This window comes from Camellia sinensis, chromosome 15 (genome assembly GCF_055761805.1).
Source record: "Camellia sinensis isolate YWXY chromosome 15, ASM5576180v1, whole genome shotgun sequence".
NCBI lineage: Eukaryota > Viridiplantae > Streptophyta > Magnoliopsida > Ericales > Theaceae > Camellia > Camellia sinensis.
This window is the reverse complement of record NC_138975.1, coordinates 141,136,134-141,155,191: the sequence shown is the minus strand read 5'-3', so window position 1 is coordinate 141,155,191 and position 19,058 is coordinate 141,136,134. Positions and strand designations below refer to the sequence as shown.

General features: G+C 36.0%; 1 protein-coding gene across 2 annotated transcripts; it reads left to right on the top strand.

The window, feature by feature from the left end:
• The first annotated feature begins 12,072 nt into the window (after positions 1 to 12,072).
• Positions 12,073 to 16,206, top strand: SURF1 (Surfeit locus 1 cytochrome c oxidase biogenesis protein). Of its 2 annotated transcripts, XM_028209213.2 has the most exons (8): positions 12,073 to 12,458; positions 12,548 to 12,648; positions 13,029 to 13,267; positions 13,645 to 13,819; positions 13,908 to 14,191; positions 15,390 to 15,451; positions 15,890 to 15,910; positions 16,146 to 16,206. In XM_028209213.2, exons 1-8 carry the CDS (start codon positions 12,257 to 12,259, stop codon positions 16,169 to 16,171), a joined length of 1,110 nt encoding a protein of 369 aa, XP_028065014.2. In that variant the 5' UTR covers positions 12,073 to 12,256; the 3' UTR covers positions 16,172 to 16,206. The 2 variants fall into 2 exon arrangements, with proteins under 2 accessions (XP_028065014.2, XP_028065013.2); XM_028209212.2 differs by lacking the exons at positions 15,890 to 15,910; positions 16,146 to 16,206 and adding an exon at positions 15,564 to 15,800.
• Positions 16,207 to 19,058: the final 2,852 nt, after the last annotated feature.

Here is a 19,058-nt window from a genome sequence, read left to right as displayed (position 1 = left end):
GATCTGCAATTTAGTGTTAGTACGGATTAAGGCCTGGTTCACTACAGATAGCTCCTCTTCAAGTTGAGCTTTCCTCTCCAGTAGTTGGGTTCGATAATGGGAGACAGAGGAATGCTGTTCCTTTAGCCCGGAGACTTCAACATGTACTGTGGAAACAAAGCTCTGGTCTTTCACTAAGTTCTCCTCTGCAGCATTGGCAGCATAACAAATGTTGATGTAAAAGTCAATAATAGCTGCTGCTTGAGATAGATGACTTGAGACAGTGATAGATGACTTGAGACAGTTATACTGGATTGCTCAACAACTTTGCAGCATTGAAGGAAGCCATTTCTTATTATAGGCCTTTGTAAAGCCTCGAAAGGAATCCTTGAAAAGGATGTCAATAACTCCAGACAGATGTCTACGTCCATCAGGGGTACAGAAGGCTTACTACCGGAGGAAGAGTAACTCTCAAGAATTGCTAACAAGGAATCAGCCAGAACTAATGGCTCAGCCTCATAATTAGCTATTGGAGAGGTAGAGGACATGTCAAAGAGACTGGCTAGTCTTGCTTCGAAGATATCTACCTCATCTGAAGACATAAGGGGTGCAAAAATAGCAGTGGTGGAAGGCACAAAAGAATGCATAGGGATAGGAGAAATGAGTAGAGCATCTTCACTAGTCTCTATGGTCTTAGCCACCAATAGGTCAAGGGAAGAAGGGCTAGAAGTAGGTAAAGGCAATAAACCATGGGTTGGAGAGTTGTCAGCATCCTCTGTAGGGGAATCAACTACCATCAGAGATGGAGCAGTAGCAGTTGGAATTTCCTTAGGAGGAAGGGGAAGAGCAAGGCTCGAAAGAGAACTGAATCGAGGTAGATCTAAAGATAAGTAAGGAAGATACGGATTTAATCCAAAGGAAAGAGATGCAGGAATGCTTGGCCTAAAGGAGGGTACGTTGAATGTAGGCCTAGGAAGTGGGAGTATTATCTGAATAGTCCTCACATTTTCCATCTGATCAACTTCAACTGAAACTGAGGGAGTCCTTATTGGAAGAATAGGCTCGGTAGTTGTTGCTGCACAAGAAGAGATGTAAAGTAATGTCAGGTTTCAATACCAAAAAATTTGATAAGAGAGAAACAGTAGAAGCATGAAAGAAATTACTTGTTTTAGAAGTGATAGCAGCAATAGGAGAGCTTCGAAGGAAATAGTGCTCAGCAATATGTTGCCTTCTTGCAGTTTCCCTTTAGATTGCATCAGCAGCAGCTGTTTCATCTCTTAAGAATTGCTGCTGCCGTCTCTTCTCAGCTCTCTAAAAAACAATTATGGCCTTAGAATGCTCTCGTTCTACTGCCCTAGCAGCTGCTTCATGAATAGGGTCTTCGACCAAATCAGAAGGAGAGACAGTCGTCTTCCTTCTCTTTTTTCTTTGTACTGGTATTTCCTGTTCCTTCTCAATTTCCTTCTCTCCAATTTGGGATTCTGTAACAACCCTCACCACTGTCTACCGATAAGCTACCGATTACTGCTAAACTGAGACTGATTATGAAAAGTAATTGAACTGATTGAAATACTGAATTGACTGACTGAAATCTGAAACTGATTGATTGATTGTATCTGTTTAAATGCATTATCTATCTGTTTGACTGTTTGATTATCTGTTCATGTTTTATGTTTAAATTGCGAATTGAAGGCCTTGTCGGCGGCCGGATCCGAAATTGATCGATGTTTTATGATCATTAGAATCTATGTGATTTTATGGTGTAATTATCTGAAAACTGATTAGGTATGATTAAATTAGATTAAAATGAGCTAAATTACATAAGTTACTGTATTTACCAACTTGTCCTATTAGTGGACCACGATCTAGCATTTATTAAAGCCTTATTACATTACAACAAAACATTTCATCAGCCTATTTTCTTGAGAACAACCGACTAGAGAGAGAGAGCCTTCAGAGAAGATTGTTCATCTAGAGAATTGGCTTGAAAGACTTGAAGAAATTGTAGGAGATTTGCCTAATTGAACTTCTACACTTGTAATTGAAGACCTAGGTAAGGAATTTAACCTCTTAATTGTGTCTTTAAGTTGATTCTTGCATGATTAATGGGTCTTTAGTGATCTAAGGCTTGAATTGGTTCAATAGTGTTGAATTAGAGCTCAATTGTTGCATGCATGCCTATATTATTGAATTTTGAGTTGATTCCATGGAAAATTGTCACATGAATGCTCATATTTATGTTAAGTCCATGAATTCATCTTGTCTTTGAAGATATTAGCTCAATAGAGCATGTATTTAAGGCTTGTAAGTTGTTTAACTTCATGCATGTTGCATGTTCATCTTGTTCACGAAAATTGGTTTGAAACTGGGTTTAATTCCCTTACCTTTGGGCCTTGATTTTACAAATTGAGCTTTGAATCATGTTAAACTATGAGTTTTGAAGTGTATTCCAGGAAATGGGCCCGAAGGAATTGAATTTGATATATTTAAAGTTGAATTTGAGCTTGAGGTTCAAATCTGGGAATTCCAGATTTTGGACTCATGCTCGAGCGGGGTGACTGGCGCTCGAGCGTGAAATTCGTGCTCCCAGTACTTTGTTCTGTTTTTAAGTCAGCTCGAGTGGGGAAATTTACGCTCGAGCGGGACCTTGTGTCTTACGCTCGAGCAGGTGTCGAGCACCCAATCAAGCGTGAATTTCACCTATCCAGCACTTTTGACTATTTTGAAGTACGCTCGAGTGGTTGAGTCTGTGCTCGAGCGGAAACCTTTGTCTGCATGTCCGCTCGCGCGGATTAAACTACGCTCGAGCGGGACCCCTGTTTTCTGAAAATGCTTTTAAAGTGCATCTTTACATCCTCATTTCATCCTAGGCATTCTTAGGCCTAGTTTAAGGCATCTTAATGAGGGTATAGATGTAGAACCACACCGAGTCAAGATAGGGATTAAATTATTATCTTTCCCAACTGTATAGCTTAGTGTGTGTTCAATCTGTAACTGTGTAGGGTTGGCGACTGGGAACGCGCTCTAGCCTAACTGTAGCCCAGAACTCTGTGAGTAACAACTGTGTAAAGATATGTTCAAAAAATGATTATCTTCTGAATAATTGAACTGTACTATTTCTAAATTGATACTGTTAATAGAATGAATGTATGTCCTCTATTTTGAACTGTATTGTGGCATTCTTAGCAACTACTGTTACTGACTGTTACTGTTACAGAGATCTCTGTCAGTTTCCTTGTTGGAACTACTACTATTTACTGATTGATGGCTATCATTGACTGTTCGGTCTTTTAAGACCTACTATTTACTGTACTGTTATGCTAATGGATGTACCACATATGACGGTATTGACTGAACGACTGAAATACTGATTTAATGAACTGTTTCCATTATTGTAAGGACATTCATTCTAAACCTCTTTACGCATTATGTTATTCTCACTGTTTATATATATATATATATATATATATGTATGTAGGTGTACAAGCACCAGACCGCGGCTAGTAGCGTCGGGGTAAGCTCCAGTTTTGTCAAGCCAACCACTGTGCCTCACTGCGAGATTCCGAGCCTGTCAAGCTATGGCTTAGGGGTGCTTTAATTTCTCCCGTCTGTCTCTGTAAGTGTTTTGTTAACTGTATAGACTGTATAGACTGTTACTGTACTGTTTAATAGGGATTAGGTCCCTGATCTGAATGATTATAAATGTTGTACATACTATTATGCACTGTGTGTATATATATATGTATGCATGAAAAGTCTTTTTGGCATACAGACTGTCACAGCTCATTGGACATTATTTATTTACTGTATTGGCTTCCGCCAGGCCCCTGTACTCTGTTTTAATGTATTACTGTTAAGCAGGCCTTCGGTAATCTCAGATTACTGGCCGGTTACGGTGCTAAACGCATAGGGGCGGGTTTGGGTCGTGACAGATTCAGATTCTTCAGAAGTGAGTTCCTCTTCCACTACTCTGACAGTTATCTCATGAGTGGGATCTTAAACCAAGCCAGAAAAAGGGATGGTCACTCTTTTGCTTCTTTTCAAAGGTGACTCTTGCTATTGAGTTGCTTCTTCCTCTTCTTCTTCTGCTTGAACCTCAAGTATTTCCTTTTCAGGCTCAAGTAAAAGTCTCATTTTCTTTTGTTGTCGTTTGCTTTTGAGAAGATTTAGAGCTTGGGTCTTTTACGGAGAATCTCCCTGTGAGGCACCTGCACCACCTTCACAAAAGAAGAACTAAAGATAAGGCTAAAAGCATTGTAAAGAAGGCAAAAGGAGAAGAGACAAGGATATATACCTTTCTTCGAGGCGGCCCGAATAACTCTAGGAGGAGTCGAGGTAGCAGGAGCAGACTGTGTGGTAGCAGGCACAAGAACTGAAGTGGTAAGGACAGTGGAATGAATAGCAACTCCAGCTCCTTTAGGCTTGGGCACATCCAACACCATCAGTAATTCTTGAGGAAAAATGGCCAGATATACTTCCATATTGGACACCCACCAGTTGTGGTACCTCTTCAACATGTTATCTTGAGGAAGAAAAAGGGTATACTCAAAATTGATCAAGTCCTGTATAAACTTAGAAGTTGCCTCTTCTAGTCTGGACCGACGAACTTTCAAATCCCTGGTGGTAAGACTTAGATTGGTGTTACTACAGAGAGGTATTGGGACCCCTTGTGAGAAGCCAAATTGTTTAGCAAATTGAGCAGGAAAATAGGGCTCAGCAATGTATTTGTAAGCTCTGGGGCTCATGGTCCTAATGAATAATTCTCTAGGGATTAAAATAGAGGCCCATATGTCTTTGTGAGCAGGTGAAGCACAGAGCCTATCACTCAGGAAATTCTTCAACCAAGATGGGCCAATGGTCATGGGTTCGAAGGGACGAAAGTAGTAAGAAGGAGGAGAAACTGGAAGTCGGTGGAAGAAAAAGAAGTAAAAAGCAAAAGTAGAAGGATAAAGGGAAGCATTGGCTAGCCTCATGCCATGAATAGGAGGGTTTGGCTCAAAAAATTTAAGGCATTTGGATTGTAACTCGGTGAAATAAGCAAAAAGCCAAAATTGAAGAATCCAAAATGGCCTCCCTTGATTGGGATCTAAGGGTTTCTCACAGAAAAAAAAAACAGACTCTATATACGTGACCCAGAACGTATAGAGCTAAAACCACTATCTTCTGTAAAACAAGGGCTTTGGCAAGAGGGACAAATTTAGGCATGATTCTTTGAGAGGAGGTGCAGAAAAGGAATTTGCAAAGCCAATATAGCAAGAAAGAAAATAATTCCCTATCGGTCACAGGACCCTCTCTTCTATTCTCAGCCTTGACAAAGTCACTATAGGATGAGTTAAGAGAGGGGAGGGAAAAAGGGACTGCTAGGTCAAGATAATCTGGTCTAATGGGGGTTCCAATGAGAGATAATCCTAATAGATGGCAAATGTCAAGAATAGTAGGGGCCATCATCACATATCTGAATTGGAAGAAATTAAAAACACGATTCCAAAAGCACAGGGCAGCAGGAATTAAGAAGGGGTCCTCTGAGATAGTTGACCTGGATAATCGAAGGGCATCGGGAAGGCAAAGTTCTTGAAGGTCCAGAGTCCTACCAGGACAATCCGATCATACCATTCTTGCCATTCCGGTCTCACTGTGGGCTAGCATCGGTGGGGGCGATTCGTCCTCCATTTCCTCCAGTCAAGGCCACCATCATAAAGGAGACAATGGTATTCTAGACGAGGATATAGAGCTGGAAGCTCAGCAAGAATCTCCTTGAATATAGGCCCAAGCACATAGTCTTGTTGTTCATGACGACGAGGGATGAAGATGCGTTTGTCGATGGCGCTTTTCTCCCCAGCCTTGTACTTTTCACATTTTGCATCAATGATCATTTTCAGGACTACAGACGGGCTCGCACGTTGATCGAACACTTCCTCAAAAGACGAAGCTGGGAAAGAGAGTAGAAAGAAGTGAAAGATCGGTAGAGATAAAGGGTTTCTGTATTAAGCGAGCAAGTTATTTCAGAGCACAAAATAAAAGGGTTTTAAAAGCTTTTATGTCTGGAAGATATATCGCGTGATTCGTTAAGTACTAAAAGTACAAATACGAAGAGTTTCCTTTAATATTGATACTTTTGGAGGGAAAAACACATCCCAGGCATTGAAACCAGCTTCGAAGTATAGTATTTGGCTTCGAAACCAGATTTTGGCGCCGAAAGTCAAATAATAAACGGCTTCGAAACTAAGAAGCCGGCTTCGAAGTATATTTCATACTTATGGATGTAAGAATGCTCAAGTATTTGTTTACTTCGAAGGGATTAAAGACCTGTTTTAGGTTTCTCAATGAAAGTAATATCTTTCAAAGCAAAACTTGAGATCCCTTAAGGATGGGAATTGCTGTTCGAAACATCAAAACCATTAATTGGTTTATATATATAATTAAGAAAGATTCTCTTTCTAGACTAAAAATAGCATGGACTGTTCTTCGAAGCAAAAAATGTCAATTTAAAATGGTTGATAATACTAACCATGACCATATGTTGGTTATGATCAAAACAAGCTTTAAGGGGTAAGATTGTTAAATTCGAAGCACCAATTTTAAATGAAAATCAACAAAAATTGTTAACTATATTCCATAAATTGGAAAGGTTAATTGTTGGTTCTTTTAGTGTTTCATTTAAAATGATCGAGTCCAAATTTGAAGGATAAGCTTGTTCAGTTCGAAGCTCTGAATTTGCTTTAAAGATAAATGGGGACAAGATCAAACCATACCAAACAAAGAAAAAAGTCTTGGTGGTATTAAAACAAGAGCAATTACATCGAATGGCCCTATTTGGGTACAAACTCAAGCTCATAAAATAGGGAATGGAATAAATAACAAGATCATGAAATTTAGTCCAACTATGATCAATGAATTTCTGTTCTTTCTTTATTCTATCCTCTATTTCTTCTAATATTGGCTGCATGAGTTGATGTGCTCTCACTTCGTAAAAGAGCTCTTCAACCTTTATTTCGAATGCTGTTTCTTTCAATCCTTGTTCCAATTCGTCTATATCCAAGTTATCCCAGTACGCAGAATCTTTATTCTTGAAATCATTAAATTCTTCAATGAAGTTCTCTGCTTCGTACTGGGCATGAACTCGAAGGGACGAGAGTTGGTCTAAAGATTGTGTGGTAGCCATGGAGGTCCGATGCCAGTGGAGAAGCAATGGAAGTTGGTCCACAAACATGTGAAGCTTTGCTTGGGCGAGGGGATTGAGGACATGACCCCGAGTCAGAATATCACAAGCCCATCGAAGGTTCTTGAGAGAGACTTCGTCCTCAAGAACATTGAAGGGCAAGTGAGAGAAAGTCGCGAGCAGAAGTTGAGCTTGCTTCCGCTCAGCTGGAGTAGGGGAAGGTGGAGGCTTGTAAGGTGGAAAGATCTTATCTGCGAAAAGGGCAAGCCTCAATCTCTCTGTCCAGCGAGGATTTGGTGGAGAGGAAGGTGTGGATGCTTCTATTTTAGGAGATGGAACAAGGGTAGAAGGAACAAGGGCATTAATATAATCGAGCCAGTCAGAAGAACAAATCTTCACCTTCTGGGCTAAGAATGATGGATTGTACCCTTGTGCCTCTTCTAGGCGTCGGGCGGCGTGCACTATCTTTGTAGGTATAGAGGATGTATACCATGCCACAAGTAGATTCTCCTCCAAACAGCGTCGATGGTCAATGGGCACGTAGGGATAGACCACCGAGCTTCGCGCATAAGAAGGGAACTCTAAAGGGTCAGTAAATTCGACAAAATGATGGTTGATTCGTTCTCTCAAATCATAAGCCTCAGGTTTTGACCAGCTTGTCCAGTCAGAAGCCCCAGAAGAGGAAGAAGTCGCAGCCTTGTCCCATGCAGAGGGTTGTGAAAAAGAACTTCCCATGTCCATATTTGCAACTTTCTGAATCAAAGGATTGAGAGCATTTTGTTCGCAGTCCAAGGGTGAGTCAGAAGAAGAACTTCCCATGTCCATATTTGTGAGTTTCTGAATCGAAGGATTAAGGGCAATATGTTCGAAGTCCAAGGGTTGATAATTTGCAAAGGCATCCACGACCTGAATATAGAAAGGTGGGTAAAGGTGGCTAATTAATGCATGGAGGTTCTTTCGAGGAAGAACATCATCATCATATGACTCTTCGTGTGCTCGATCAATGGAGGGAAAAATTGATTCGGCCATAAAAAATGTATCAGTCTGTTCGAATACTAAGGCGGTGGGGGTGTTCAAAAGATTGAAGGAGAGTTTAATGCAGATGATGAATGATAGTTGCATTTCTGGGAGAATGCAAAACCCATGCACGTTCTAAGACGTGGGAAAGAGACCTTGATCCACTAATATCACCAAGTATTGGGTATATTAGTGCGAGGGATAATGTTGGCTACATATTTTGTACAAGCCAATTACAATTCGACGCGTGGCAAAATAAGGGTAATATGAGAAGACTATTCAAGTCTTCGATCCTGATTGTACACGTGGCAATTAGTATTGGTTGTTACGAGATCTGAGTAGTAGTGGATCAACGAAGAGATGCAAGGTGATGTGGCTTCAACATTTACTCATATTTCAAATTCAAATTGAAGAGGGAAGCCTAACTGCAAGTAATGGCGTAATGGAGCTAATCTTGAGGCAACATGATCAGTGATCATAGAGGAGCAGTTCGACAGTTAGAAATGCAGTTCGATGGTCATTCTTGAGCAGTATAAATAGCTGAGAAGGCCCCAGAAAAACCCCCCAGACTCAGGTCCAAAAAACCAGTCTTATTATACTTATTTCAGTTTTACATTTCCAGTCTTACATTTTCTGTACTTTAAATTCCTGCACTGCACTTCGTTTATAGGAGTAGTTTCAAGTAGATTGTTGCTGTAAACCTCTACAAGGCTGAGTTTGAATCATTGTAAGTTTTTTCATGTTAATGAAATACTTCAATTGTTCTTCATTTAATTGTTATTTTGCTTAATTCTCCTAAATCAAGCCACTAGTAAAAGTCCTCTTCATTGAGGCTGAAAGAACTAAAACGCAATCGTCTGATAATTGGTTGACAATTAATTTTCTGTAAGGACTGATTGATCCTTGCTGGTACGCTCGCAATTACAATAATACCCTTCGAAAGCCAAAAAGCCAACAATAGTAAACTCTACTATATAGATATAATAGTTATCTGATTATCTTTTAAAAAATAGTTTTTACATATTAATTAGCAGTGTGTACAAACTCGATAGATATACTGTTAAAATTGCAAGACGTTCTAAATGTTAGTCTAAATTTGATGTAGTTACATGAAACAAGAAATTACATTCAATTACGTGAAAGTATTTTGAAAAAACTAAAAAACATCTTTAACTTGTGTTTAGTTTATAAATTTGGAAAAGAATTTGGGAAGAAAAATGAAAAAAAAAAAAATGTGTAAACTTAAGTGAAATGTAAATATATATTATTCATATTTCATATTTCACACTTTTTTCTTATCCCTTTCTAAATCTCACTCTAAGTCCATAAACCGAACACAATCGTAGTGAATTGGCATTGATTTTTTGGTACACTGGTTCACCAACTCAAATTTTCCATCAATAATTTGACTTGGAGCAACTTTTTTTTGTTTTTGTTTTTGTTTTTGTTTTGTTTTGTTTTGTTTTTGTTTGTTTGTTTGTTTGTTTGTTTTTTTTTTTTTTTTTTTTTTGTGTCAATCGATGGAAGAGTAATTACAAATATGAAAAATATTTACATCATCAAATAAATTACTAGCCCACAATAATTAGAAAGTTAACAAAGCCTAACCCAACCAATATATCAAATCCACCAAGCCCAACAACCAAATAAACTATTATCACAATCTCATAATGGGGGAGAAATAAGCAACCACCAAAAGGGGTATTAAACTCCTCTCCATAGGAGTTGAATATGAGATCTCACACCAGAAAAAGTGGTAGACAACCACTAGGCCAAATGCCCTGATAAGGGGGTGCTGCTGTGCCTTAAGGCAGAGCAGTTATTGCTGCCCCTTTTTGAAAGGTCTTCCCGAGTGTTTTTCGACAATCTGAACCGTTATATTGCAAGGTTCATCAAGAATATTATTCATATAAAAAATCAAATTAATCGGATATTCATAACCCCATGATTAGATCCCAGTTGTTTTTAAATTTTTTTGAAAGTTATGTTAACCGTTAATTTTTATAGAAACAAATGTGCTTTGGTTATAGGGTTAAAGATATCCAATCAACTTGATTTTTTACAAGAATGATCTACTCGACAAACCCTACAATTTGAACAGTTCAGATTATAAAAAAAACACTCAAAAAAACCTCCCCAAGAGGCACAACACTAACTCTCCGCAAATGCCCCAGTTGATTTGGAGCAAGTTTGGCAATTACACTTTTAGCAGTATTTGTTTTAAGTAAAAAGAAACAGATAAACAAAGTATTTTTTGCTCTTTTTATTTTAGCTTTTTTTTTTTAATTTTTAAATCTGAAAATAATTTTTTTGACATAATTTTTTTAAGGATTAATTACAAAAAAAATCCTAAGATTTCACGTGTTTTTTTATTTTAAATCTCGGTGTTTCAATTTCGACAAATTAAATCCTGGAATTCCATTCAGGTTTCCATTTGTCCCCTCCGTCCATCTCCCTTTGCGTAAAGTAACGGAGTGGGTTTAAAGTGAAAAACACTAAAATTTAAAATAAAAAAATTTATGAAATCTTGAAAATTTTTGTGTATTAACCCTTAAAAAAATTATGTCAAAAAAGGGCTAATTAATCATCAGGTAAATTCTCATTATTATTATTTTTCATCACGTAAATTGTGTCTAAAAATGCTCATTTAATCACTAAGATGAAGTACCGTGAAAAATTACTATGTGCAGTTATATTGTCTAATAACAAATAGTTAGAATCCAATTGTCTCAAAATTAATTTTACTGTTACGTGAGCCATCAAATTTTTTTTTTTAAATTTATGAAATTTCATATTCAATATATATCCAAAAAATATAAATTTTGTTAAAAAGATATAAAAAAAAAAAGAACAAAACAATAAGAATAAGTGGCAGTTTCAAAAAAAAAAAAAAAAAACTGGGGTGTCATTGGTCTTTAGTTTTTTCTTTTAAATTAAATATACGACTCTCTCAACTAATAGTGAGTATGTTACTCTTTTTTTTCATTTATGAATTTGTATATATTGGCTCCATCAATTATAAAAAGGAAAAAAAAAAATTCCTCTCTAAAAAAGAAAAACTATAAAAAAAATTGTACAAAAACATCCTTTTTGGATGGTGCTTTGAAGGGGTGTAAGTGATCATTCATGTATTTATTTACAGCAATGGTTGGTGGCCCGAAATTCAGTGGCTCGAATGACTTGAAACTGTCAAAACGACGTCGTTTTGGACGCAAAATAAGCCAAAACGACGTCGTTTTGACAGTTTCGAGTCGTTTGAGCCATTAATTTTGTGGCCCTCAAATATTTTTCATTTATTTATTTATTTTTATAGTTATAGGGATTAAATTTTTTATTTTATAGTATGGGTAAGAAGAATAAATTGATATTCACTAATCATTGAAGAAATATTATGATAACTACTTTTATTTTATTTTATTTTATTTGAATTGAGCATGCTGTTAAATCTACAGAAATGCGGCCATGTTTAGTTTGATTTTAGAAACTTGTTTCAGATTTTTTTTTCAAATAAAAATTAATTTCGTGAAAAAAAATAAAAATTTTATTATTTTTATATAATTTAATTTTGAATAAATTACAAATATACCTTCTGAGATTTGCTTAAAGTACAAATTATCTCCTATAGTTTGAAAAATTACAAATACTGTCTTGTTAATATTTTGTATTTAACAGAATTAACTAAAAATTGACTTGATGATTTATTAATAACAGGGGTGATTTGTTATGAAATTGAAAATCTTAGGAGGTGAAATTTAATTTTTAAAATTACAGAAATGATTCATATTTTAATTAAATCTCAGAAAATATATTTGTAATTTACCTTTTTATTTTTGTAGTAGAAATAATTTTTAAAAATTGATGTTTTTAATTAATAACAAAAAGCCCATATATATGTAGACTAAGAGGAGGGCCTGATAATTAAATAAACGGGCCGGGCCAGACACAAAAACCCTTTAATATGTGTAGTGCCAAGTCCCGGGCCCTATAGTCAGTTCTCTTCTTTCGTAAGACCCTTCTGCTCTCTGTCTCTCTCTCTCGCTGTGGCAGAGAAGAGCAAAGCGCTAATCAAATGTTAGGTTCGCCGCCTTCATCATCGACAACATGGCTTCTGTTTCTTCCATTTCCAAAACCCTAGCTAAGAAGCTTCGCCGTGGACGTGCCTCCGCCTCTGCCTCCGCCGTCACTTCGTTTCAGTGGAAGTCTTTCCCACCCCCGCCTCCTTCCTTCTCCTTCTCCTCCTCCGCCGCCATCTCCTCTTCTTCGGCACCTCCTTCAACTTCGACCTCCCCTTCTCAATCTCAAGGTCCTCTCTCTCTCTCTCTCTCTCTCCATTGAACCTATGCTTGATGTGTATTGATATTGAAATTTGAGTGTTTGTGTGAAATGTATCAGAGAAGCAGAAAGGGTCGAGATGGTCAAAATTGCTCCTTTTTGTTCCTGGAGTCATCACTTTTGGTCTTGGAACTTGGCAACTCTTCAGAAGACAAGATAAGGTTTAACCTCTCTCTCTCCCTCTCACTCTCTAAAATGCGCACACACACTAGATATGTATCTCTATTCCCATTTTCACACAGTTCGCTAATGTTGGCCTTCAACTAGGGTTTATCTAAGCAGAAAAACTCTTCTAATATTATCTTTAACCCTCTCCTCTCTTTTCTTTTAGGCTGTGTTTATATATATATATATATATATAATTGTGAAATGAAAAATATTAGCTTAGATTTTTGTAATTTTTCGTTTCACTGTTCAAATCTCTACCCAAATCCAAGATATACAAACACAACACTAAAAAAATTAGCTTACATTTTTGTCATGTTCATGGAATTGGAATATGTAGTTTAAACATTTTGTGTGTGTGTGTGTGTGGATGCAGATTAAACTACTTGAATATAGGCAGGAAAGATTGGGATCGGAACCAATTAGTGGTAACAAGTTAGCTCCTTCCAGTAACAATTTGGATGCTCTTGAGTTCAGGAGGGTGGTATGTAAAGGACTGTTTGATGAGAAGAAGTCGATTTATGTGGGCCCACGCTCTAGAAGCATTTCAGGGGTAACTGAGAATGGTTACTTCCTCATTACTCCTTTTATGCCAATTCCCAACAATCCAGAGAGGTATGAGGCGAAAATTTATCGTATCAATGACTCTGTAAATGTTTATAATATCAAAACAACTGTGGGTGTCAAGAGATGTTAAAACTTCAACATATCGGCTGCGGGTGTCGGGTGTATATCTATATGTTGTTCCGTATTGGCCATGTTTTGATTTTACTACACATACTTGTGAATCATAGAGAAGCACCCAAAGAGTGGCTGACATCTTAGAGAAAGTGATTTGTAATATTTATTTTTGTAGGTTGTTTTGAGAATTACATTTATGTTGACACTAAATTGTTGCTTCTTTTGGAATGTTGATGAATATAGTGAGTGGATCACGGTCGTGTGCTTCTTTTATGATTTTTTAACGATAATATATTGGAAGTTTTTTTCAGTGTGCAGTCGCCTATTCTAGTCAATAGAGGATGGATTCCACGCAGCTGGAGAGACAAGTTTGTAAAAGTTCCACAGGATGATGAACAACTGTCAAGTATAGCATCGTCCTCTGCACAAGAGAATGAAAGAAGTTCCTGGTGGAGGTTTTGGTCTAAGAATCCAAAAATTATTGAGGTTGTATATTGTTATTGTAGATTGCTTGGCTAATGTGGACATGAGCTTTGTGTAATGTTATTTGACTGTATTACCTTGAAACCTACAGGAGCAAGTTCCTCCGGTTACACCTCTCGAAATTGTTGGAGTTGTTCGTGGAAGTGAGAAGCCTAGCATCTTTGTTCCAGCAAATGATCCCAACTCATCTCAGTGGTTCTATGTTGATGTCCCTGCAATTGCTCGAACATGTGGACTTCCTGAGAATACTATCTACATTGAAGACGTCAATGAAAATGTCAATCCCAGCAATCCATACCCCGTTCCTAAGGATGCCAACGAGTTGATTCGAAGTTCAGTAATGCCACAGGATCATCTAAACTATACATTCACATGGTATGCTTGTTGTTTCATTTAATATTAAATTTATACTTCCACATGCTGCTTGTTTCATATGCTTCATTTAATATTTATGTCATATGCTTGTTAAAGAAGGAAAAGAATGAAATAGTATATGCTAACAGATCCTTTTGGCTATATGTTCTAGCTATTACATACAATTAAGCAGTGTAAAGCTAGTTTAAGATCACTGGTCAGTATTTTGTCTCTGGGAAATTTTGATATTACGGTATCTGTGTATGAGGGAGGTCCATATGTTGGTTTTATGATGTATCATATCATATTCTTAGGGTCATTTTGTGCTTATAGACGGTCAAGTGCTGATTAGTCATCATCCATCAGCTCTTAACATGGTCATAAGCTAGATTTACCTGAGCCACCTTGGCTTTCAGTCTTCCTCTAGTTCATGAGGCAAGGCAATCCATGTGGTGGCTTATATTTCTCAGCAGTTTTCATATCTTACTCTGGCTATCTTTGTTTTTTTTTTGATTAGTAAGTATATGTCATATCAGAACACATCAAGGGGATGCCAGCAATGTACAGAGCTAACAAAACACAACACCGCCCCATTATAAACACAAAAATGTTTGTACTTCTTACATCTCAAAGGAAAAATAAAGTATAAAGTTCGCTTATGGTTGGGATTCACATTCCTGAAGTTCAACTATACAATATGGCCAAAAAGGAACTGTTCAACCTATCTTAAAATATTTTGGTTTCAAAATAAATGACATCACATAATGTACAGATTTATTTATCACAAATTTAAGATTTCATTTCCTTGTGTGCTTCAATTTTCTACAACCATTGGGTTTAGGCAGTATATAAAAACCATCAAATATTTACCAGGCAGAAGTCTAAAATAAGACTGGATCAGTGTGCAACCATGAAGCATCCAATTAAAACATGAATAATCTCATAATGTGTTGTTGTTGGAAGTGGTAAAAACTCTGAAAAATCATGCTTTCTTCTCTGCAGTGGAAGGGTATTGCAGCACAGTTAATACTATTTGTACTGTTCATACTTCAGCTACATCTTTCAAGTGTACTCGAGGGTTCTTCTGTTTGTTTTGTTTATGCTATCTGTATTAGCGGGCTGAGTTTTGATTTAAATCAATTTTAGTTAAAAGCATGGTAGTTTTAACAAAGGCATTCTCTATAGCTTTTTTCTGATATCAATTTTAATCAATTTGCAGGTATTCTCTGTCAGCTGCAGTTACATTTATGGCCTATAAGAGATTAATGCCAAAAAAGACTGGTAGGTAGCAAGTTTTCACTATATAAGAGATGCAAACCAATTGATGTTCCCCATTTGGGTCATACGAAAGATTTTGATTCATTTGGAATAAAGAGCTGATGGATCTTTTTAGGTTGCGGAGTTGCTCTTTATCCAAATGACAGATACTTTTGTTCTTCGGCATAGTTCATTACTTTGCCATTGTTTCACCGGAAAATACTGGAATCCTTTCTAGGCGGTATTATGGTTTACCATTTTGGAGCTTATTTTGAGTTAGGATTAAAACATGTTTCACAAGAATATTATTATTATTATTATTATATTCAGTTTATGCAAGTCCACAGCAGCCTATAGGAGTAGTTCCCTCAAATAATCTTTGGTGCGTCATTGTTTTGATTAGAAGTTAATATGTTGTAACCATGTATTTGTTTTACAAAAATGATTTAATTAGTGTAACAGGCCACATGGAGTGGACTCAAAGGCCATGTTTGATTCACAACACTAATAGTGAGGTATTAATAATCCTATCAAATTAGTGTGGTACTAACTATCCTACCCCTACCCCATTACTAATAATCCTACAAATTTGTTGGATTAATTATTCATTGGATTAATAATCCTAAACCAAAATGTCAAAACAAACCTAGGATGATTAGACCCACGGATTAATAATCTTAATCCCATACTTTAATCCTTCCAATCAAACATACCCAAAAGGTTCAAATGTCATTTACCTCGTAACTTTTGTGAATGAGATGGTGGCTCGTGTTGTATAATATTCTTTAGCACAGCAATGGTTTAGTGCAAAATCCTATTTTACTTTGTGGCTTTAGTCCTAGGCATTTTAACATTTAAATGTAAGATATGTTAATGAGCATATGTTAACAAGACTATTGCTTTATATATACACACACAACAATAGAGACAAAGGGGTAGCTCAAGTGGTAAGAGCGTCCTTTGCCAGTCCAAGGTTTGGGCCTCTAGGTTAGAATATATCTGTGTTCTAAACATTCTCAAAAGAAAACAAGAAATGCTCACAAGATTTTTTTATGCTTTTACGAACTCTGTTAACAGCAATTTTAAGAAGACAAAAGTATCCTTTAAATATTTAAGTTGCAGTAGCAGTTAGTACGCTTTGTCAAATACATTGAGAACAAAGCGGGAAACTGGAGGAAGGGCCAGCATTTTGCAATGAATAATGTTGTATGTATCAATTAGTATATTAATTAGTGTATTAATAGATGATGTGACATAAAGGTTTTGAATATTTGTAATTTATATAATGAGTGAGTCATAACTTTGAAATAATAATGTCGTAATATATGTTGGTATAATAATTAGTATACCAATTAATGCGTGTAGTATTACCATTTTGGAATATGGCATCGATTGTGAGTAATGGTTATTTTTCCCTCCAAAACAATTGTAGCTCAGTGACAATATGCTAACCAATGTAACACTTTGAGATGTTTTGGGAATAATTTGTTTTGGCTTTTTTTTTTTTTTTTGATTTATTTTCGTCTTTAGTGATTTTTTTTCAAAAAAAATTTCAAGAAGCTCTAGGTTTTTGAAATTCAGCTTGACAAGATGAATCTAAAAATTATATTTGTAAAAAAAAATCCAAAAAAGACAAAAATAAATCAAAATAAGCAATTTTTTTTTGACTGGCTTCGTTTGGGAACAGATTAATTTAATAATTTTTTAACTATTTGGTTAAAATATGAGTTAAAAAAAATTAGTATGTTTGGAGTGATTTTTTGACTTTTTACGAAAAGATGTGTAAAAAGTAGAAAGAAAATAGAATCTTTGATTTTTTAGTATGTGTTGTTGGCTTTTTTACTTTTTTAGTATTTTTTTTTGACTTTTTGACTGAATTGGCCTGTTGCCAAACGAGGCTTCATCTTTTGTATTTTTCTTTTGAAAATTTTTTAAAAAAATATATACTTTTTAAATTCGTCTCGACAAGATAGATTGGAGAAGTAAAAAATTTTGATATAATTTTGAAAAAAAATCATTAAAGACAAAAAATTCAAAAAATATATATATATTTTTTTGGTTGCCAAAAATCGGCTTTTTTCTTAATGGATTTTTCGCTCACATTGTTGAAATAAGGTTCTGATCAGCGTTTGTTGGTTGAGCTTACTTTTTGCCCAAAAAAGAAGGGGTGTGTTCCAGGTCCATACAGCTAGGCTATATTGATTGTGATTCCCACTTTCCAGGGTGGTTGCAGAGATTTATGCATAAAACCAAGGCTCCAGTGAGGTAGAGAGAGGAACACAAAAAGGCAGCAGCACAAGTGGGTTGTATCGTTTTCTTAACACGGAGTAACAACAACAACAACAACAACAATAATAATAATAATAATAATAATAATAATAGTAAATTGTTAAAAAGTCTAAATTAAGAAGGGTATAAGGTATTAGATTCTGTAGATATTTTGTGTTGGTGAGAAGTCCATCATTTGTAAAATAATTTGGTGACAAATACTTTTATTTATTTTGAAGCACATTTTGTTTTCAATTTTACCCTTTAATTTATTTGTTGACTTTTTTTGTTATCTGTTGACTTTCGTTGACTATCTGTTCAAAATTTTTTCCTATCTATTCAATTTTCTTACCCTATCTGTTTAATTTTTTAATCTTTTTCAATTCAAATTTCCCTTATATGTTTCAATGTTTGTCCAAATAAAATTCTATCTGTTTATATTTATATTTATCTATTTAAATTTTTTCTATCTGTCCAAGTTTTATTTGTGTAAATCTTCTTTCTGTCCAATATTTTATCAATTCAAAATTTATCTGTACAAATTCACAAGTTTATTATACCTATCTGTTCAACTTTTATTTGAATAAAAGTGCATTTGGACAACCTCTATTTAATTTTTCACAATATCTATGCATATCCCACTGCTTCAAACAAATCATAATTTTCAAAAATGAGATAACTTTTAAAAAAATTTCAAAATATCTGTGCGTATACTCTGCCTTTTCTCAATACCAAACCCCTATATGTTCAAAATTTGAAAAGATCTATAATATTATATGTTCAAAACAAAATTGTCCTACCTATTTAAAATTTTATTATCTTTTCAAATTTTGAATAGATCTGCAAACACACCCACACACAACTCATCATCATCATCTTCTTCCACAACCAGGTCTGAGACTATACAAACAAGATCTGAGACTACAAAATTAGAACTCAACTAGTGTAGATCTGCCTATTGAACGTATACAGTAGATGTTATCTCACCAAATTTGAACTCAATTGTACAATGAAGAACTTAAATTTGAAATAGATCTACCAACTCGTATAAATCTAATGATCTACACAACTACAATACCTCCAGGTGATGCTGCGAAACTCAATTGTGTTGGATTCAGCGGCAGAGAGGTCGCCAACAGTCGAAGCAACAGCTATGCGCTTAACGGAGCCATGAAGAGGAACAATCTTCAGATCTTCTAGATGTGGAGCTTGACAGAGTTAAAGACAAAGTCGTCGGAGACATCACACCGCCGTCAACACCAGAGATAAAGCAGCAGACAAAAGTAAGAGAGAGAGAGAGAGAGAGACTGAGAGAGAGAGAGTGGTGGTGGTGTTTGTGACGACGGTGGTGCGATCGGCAGTT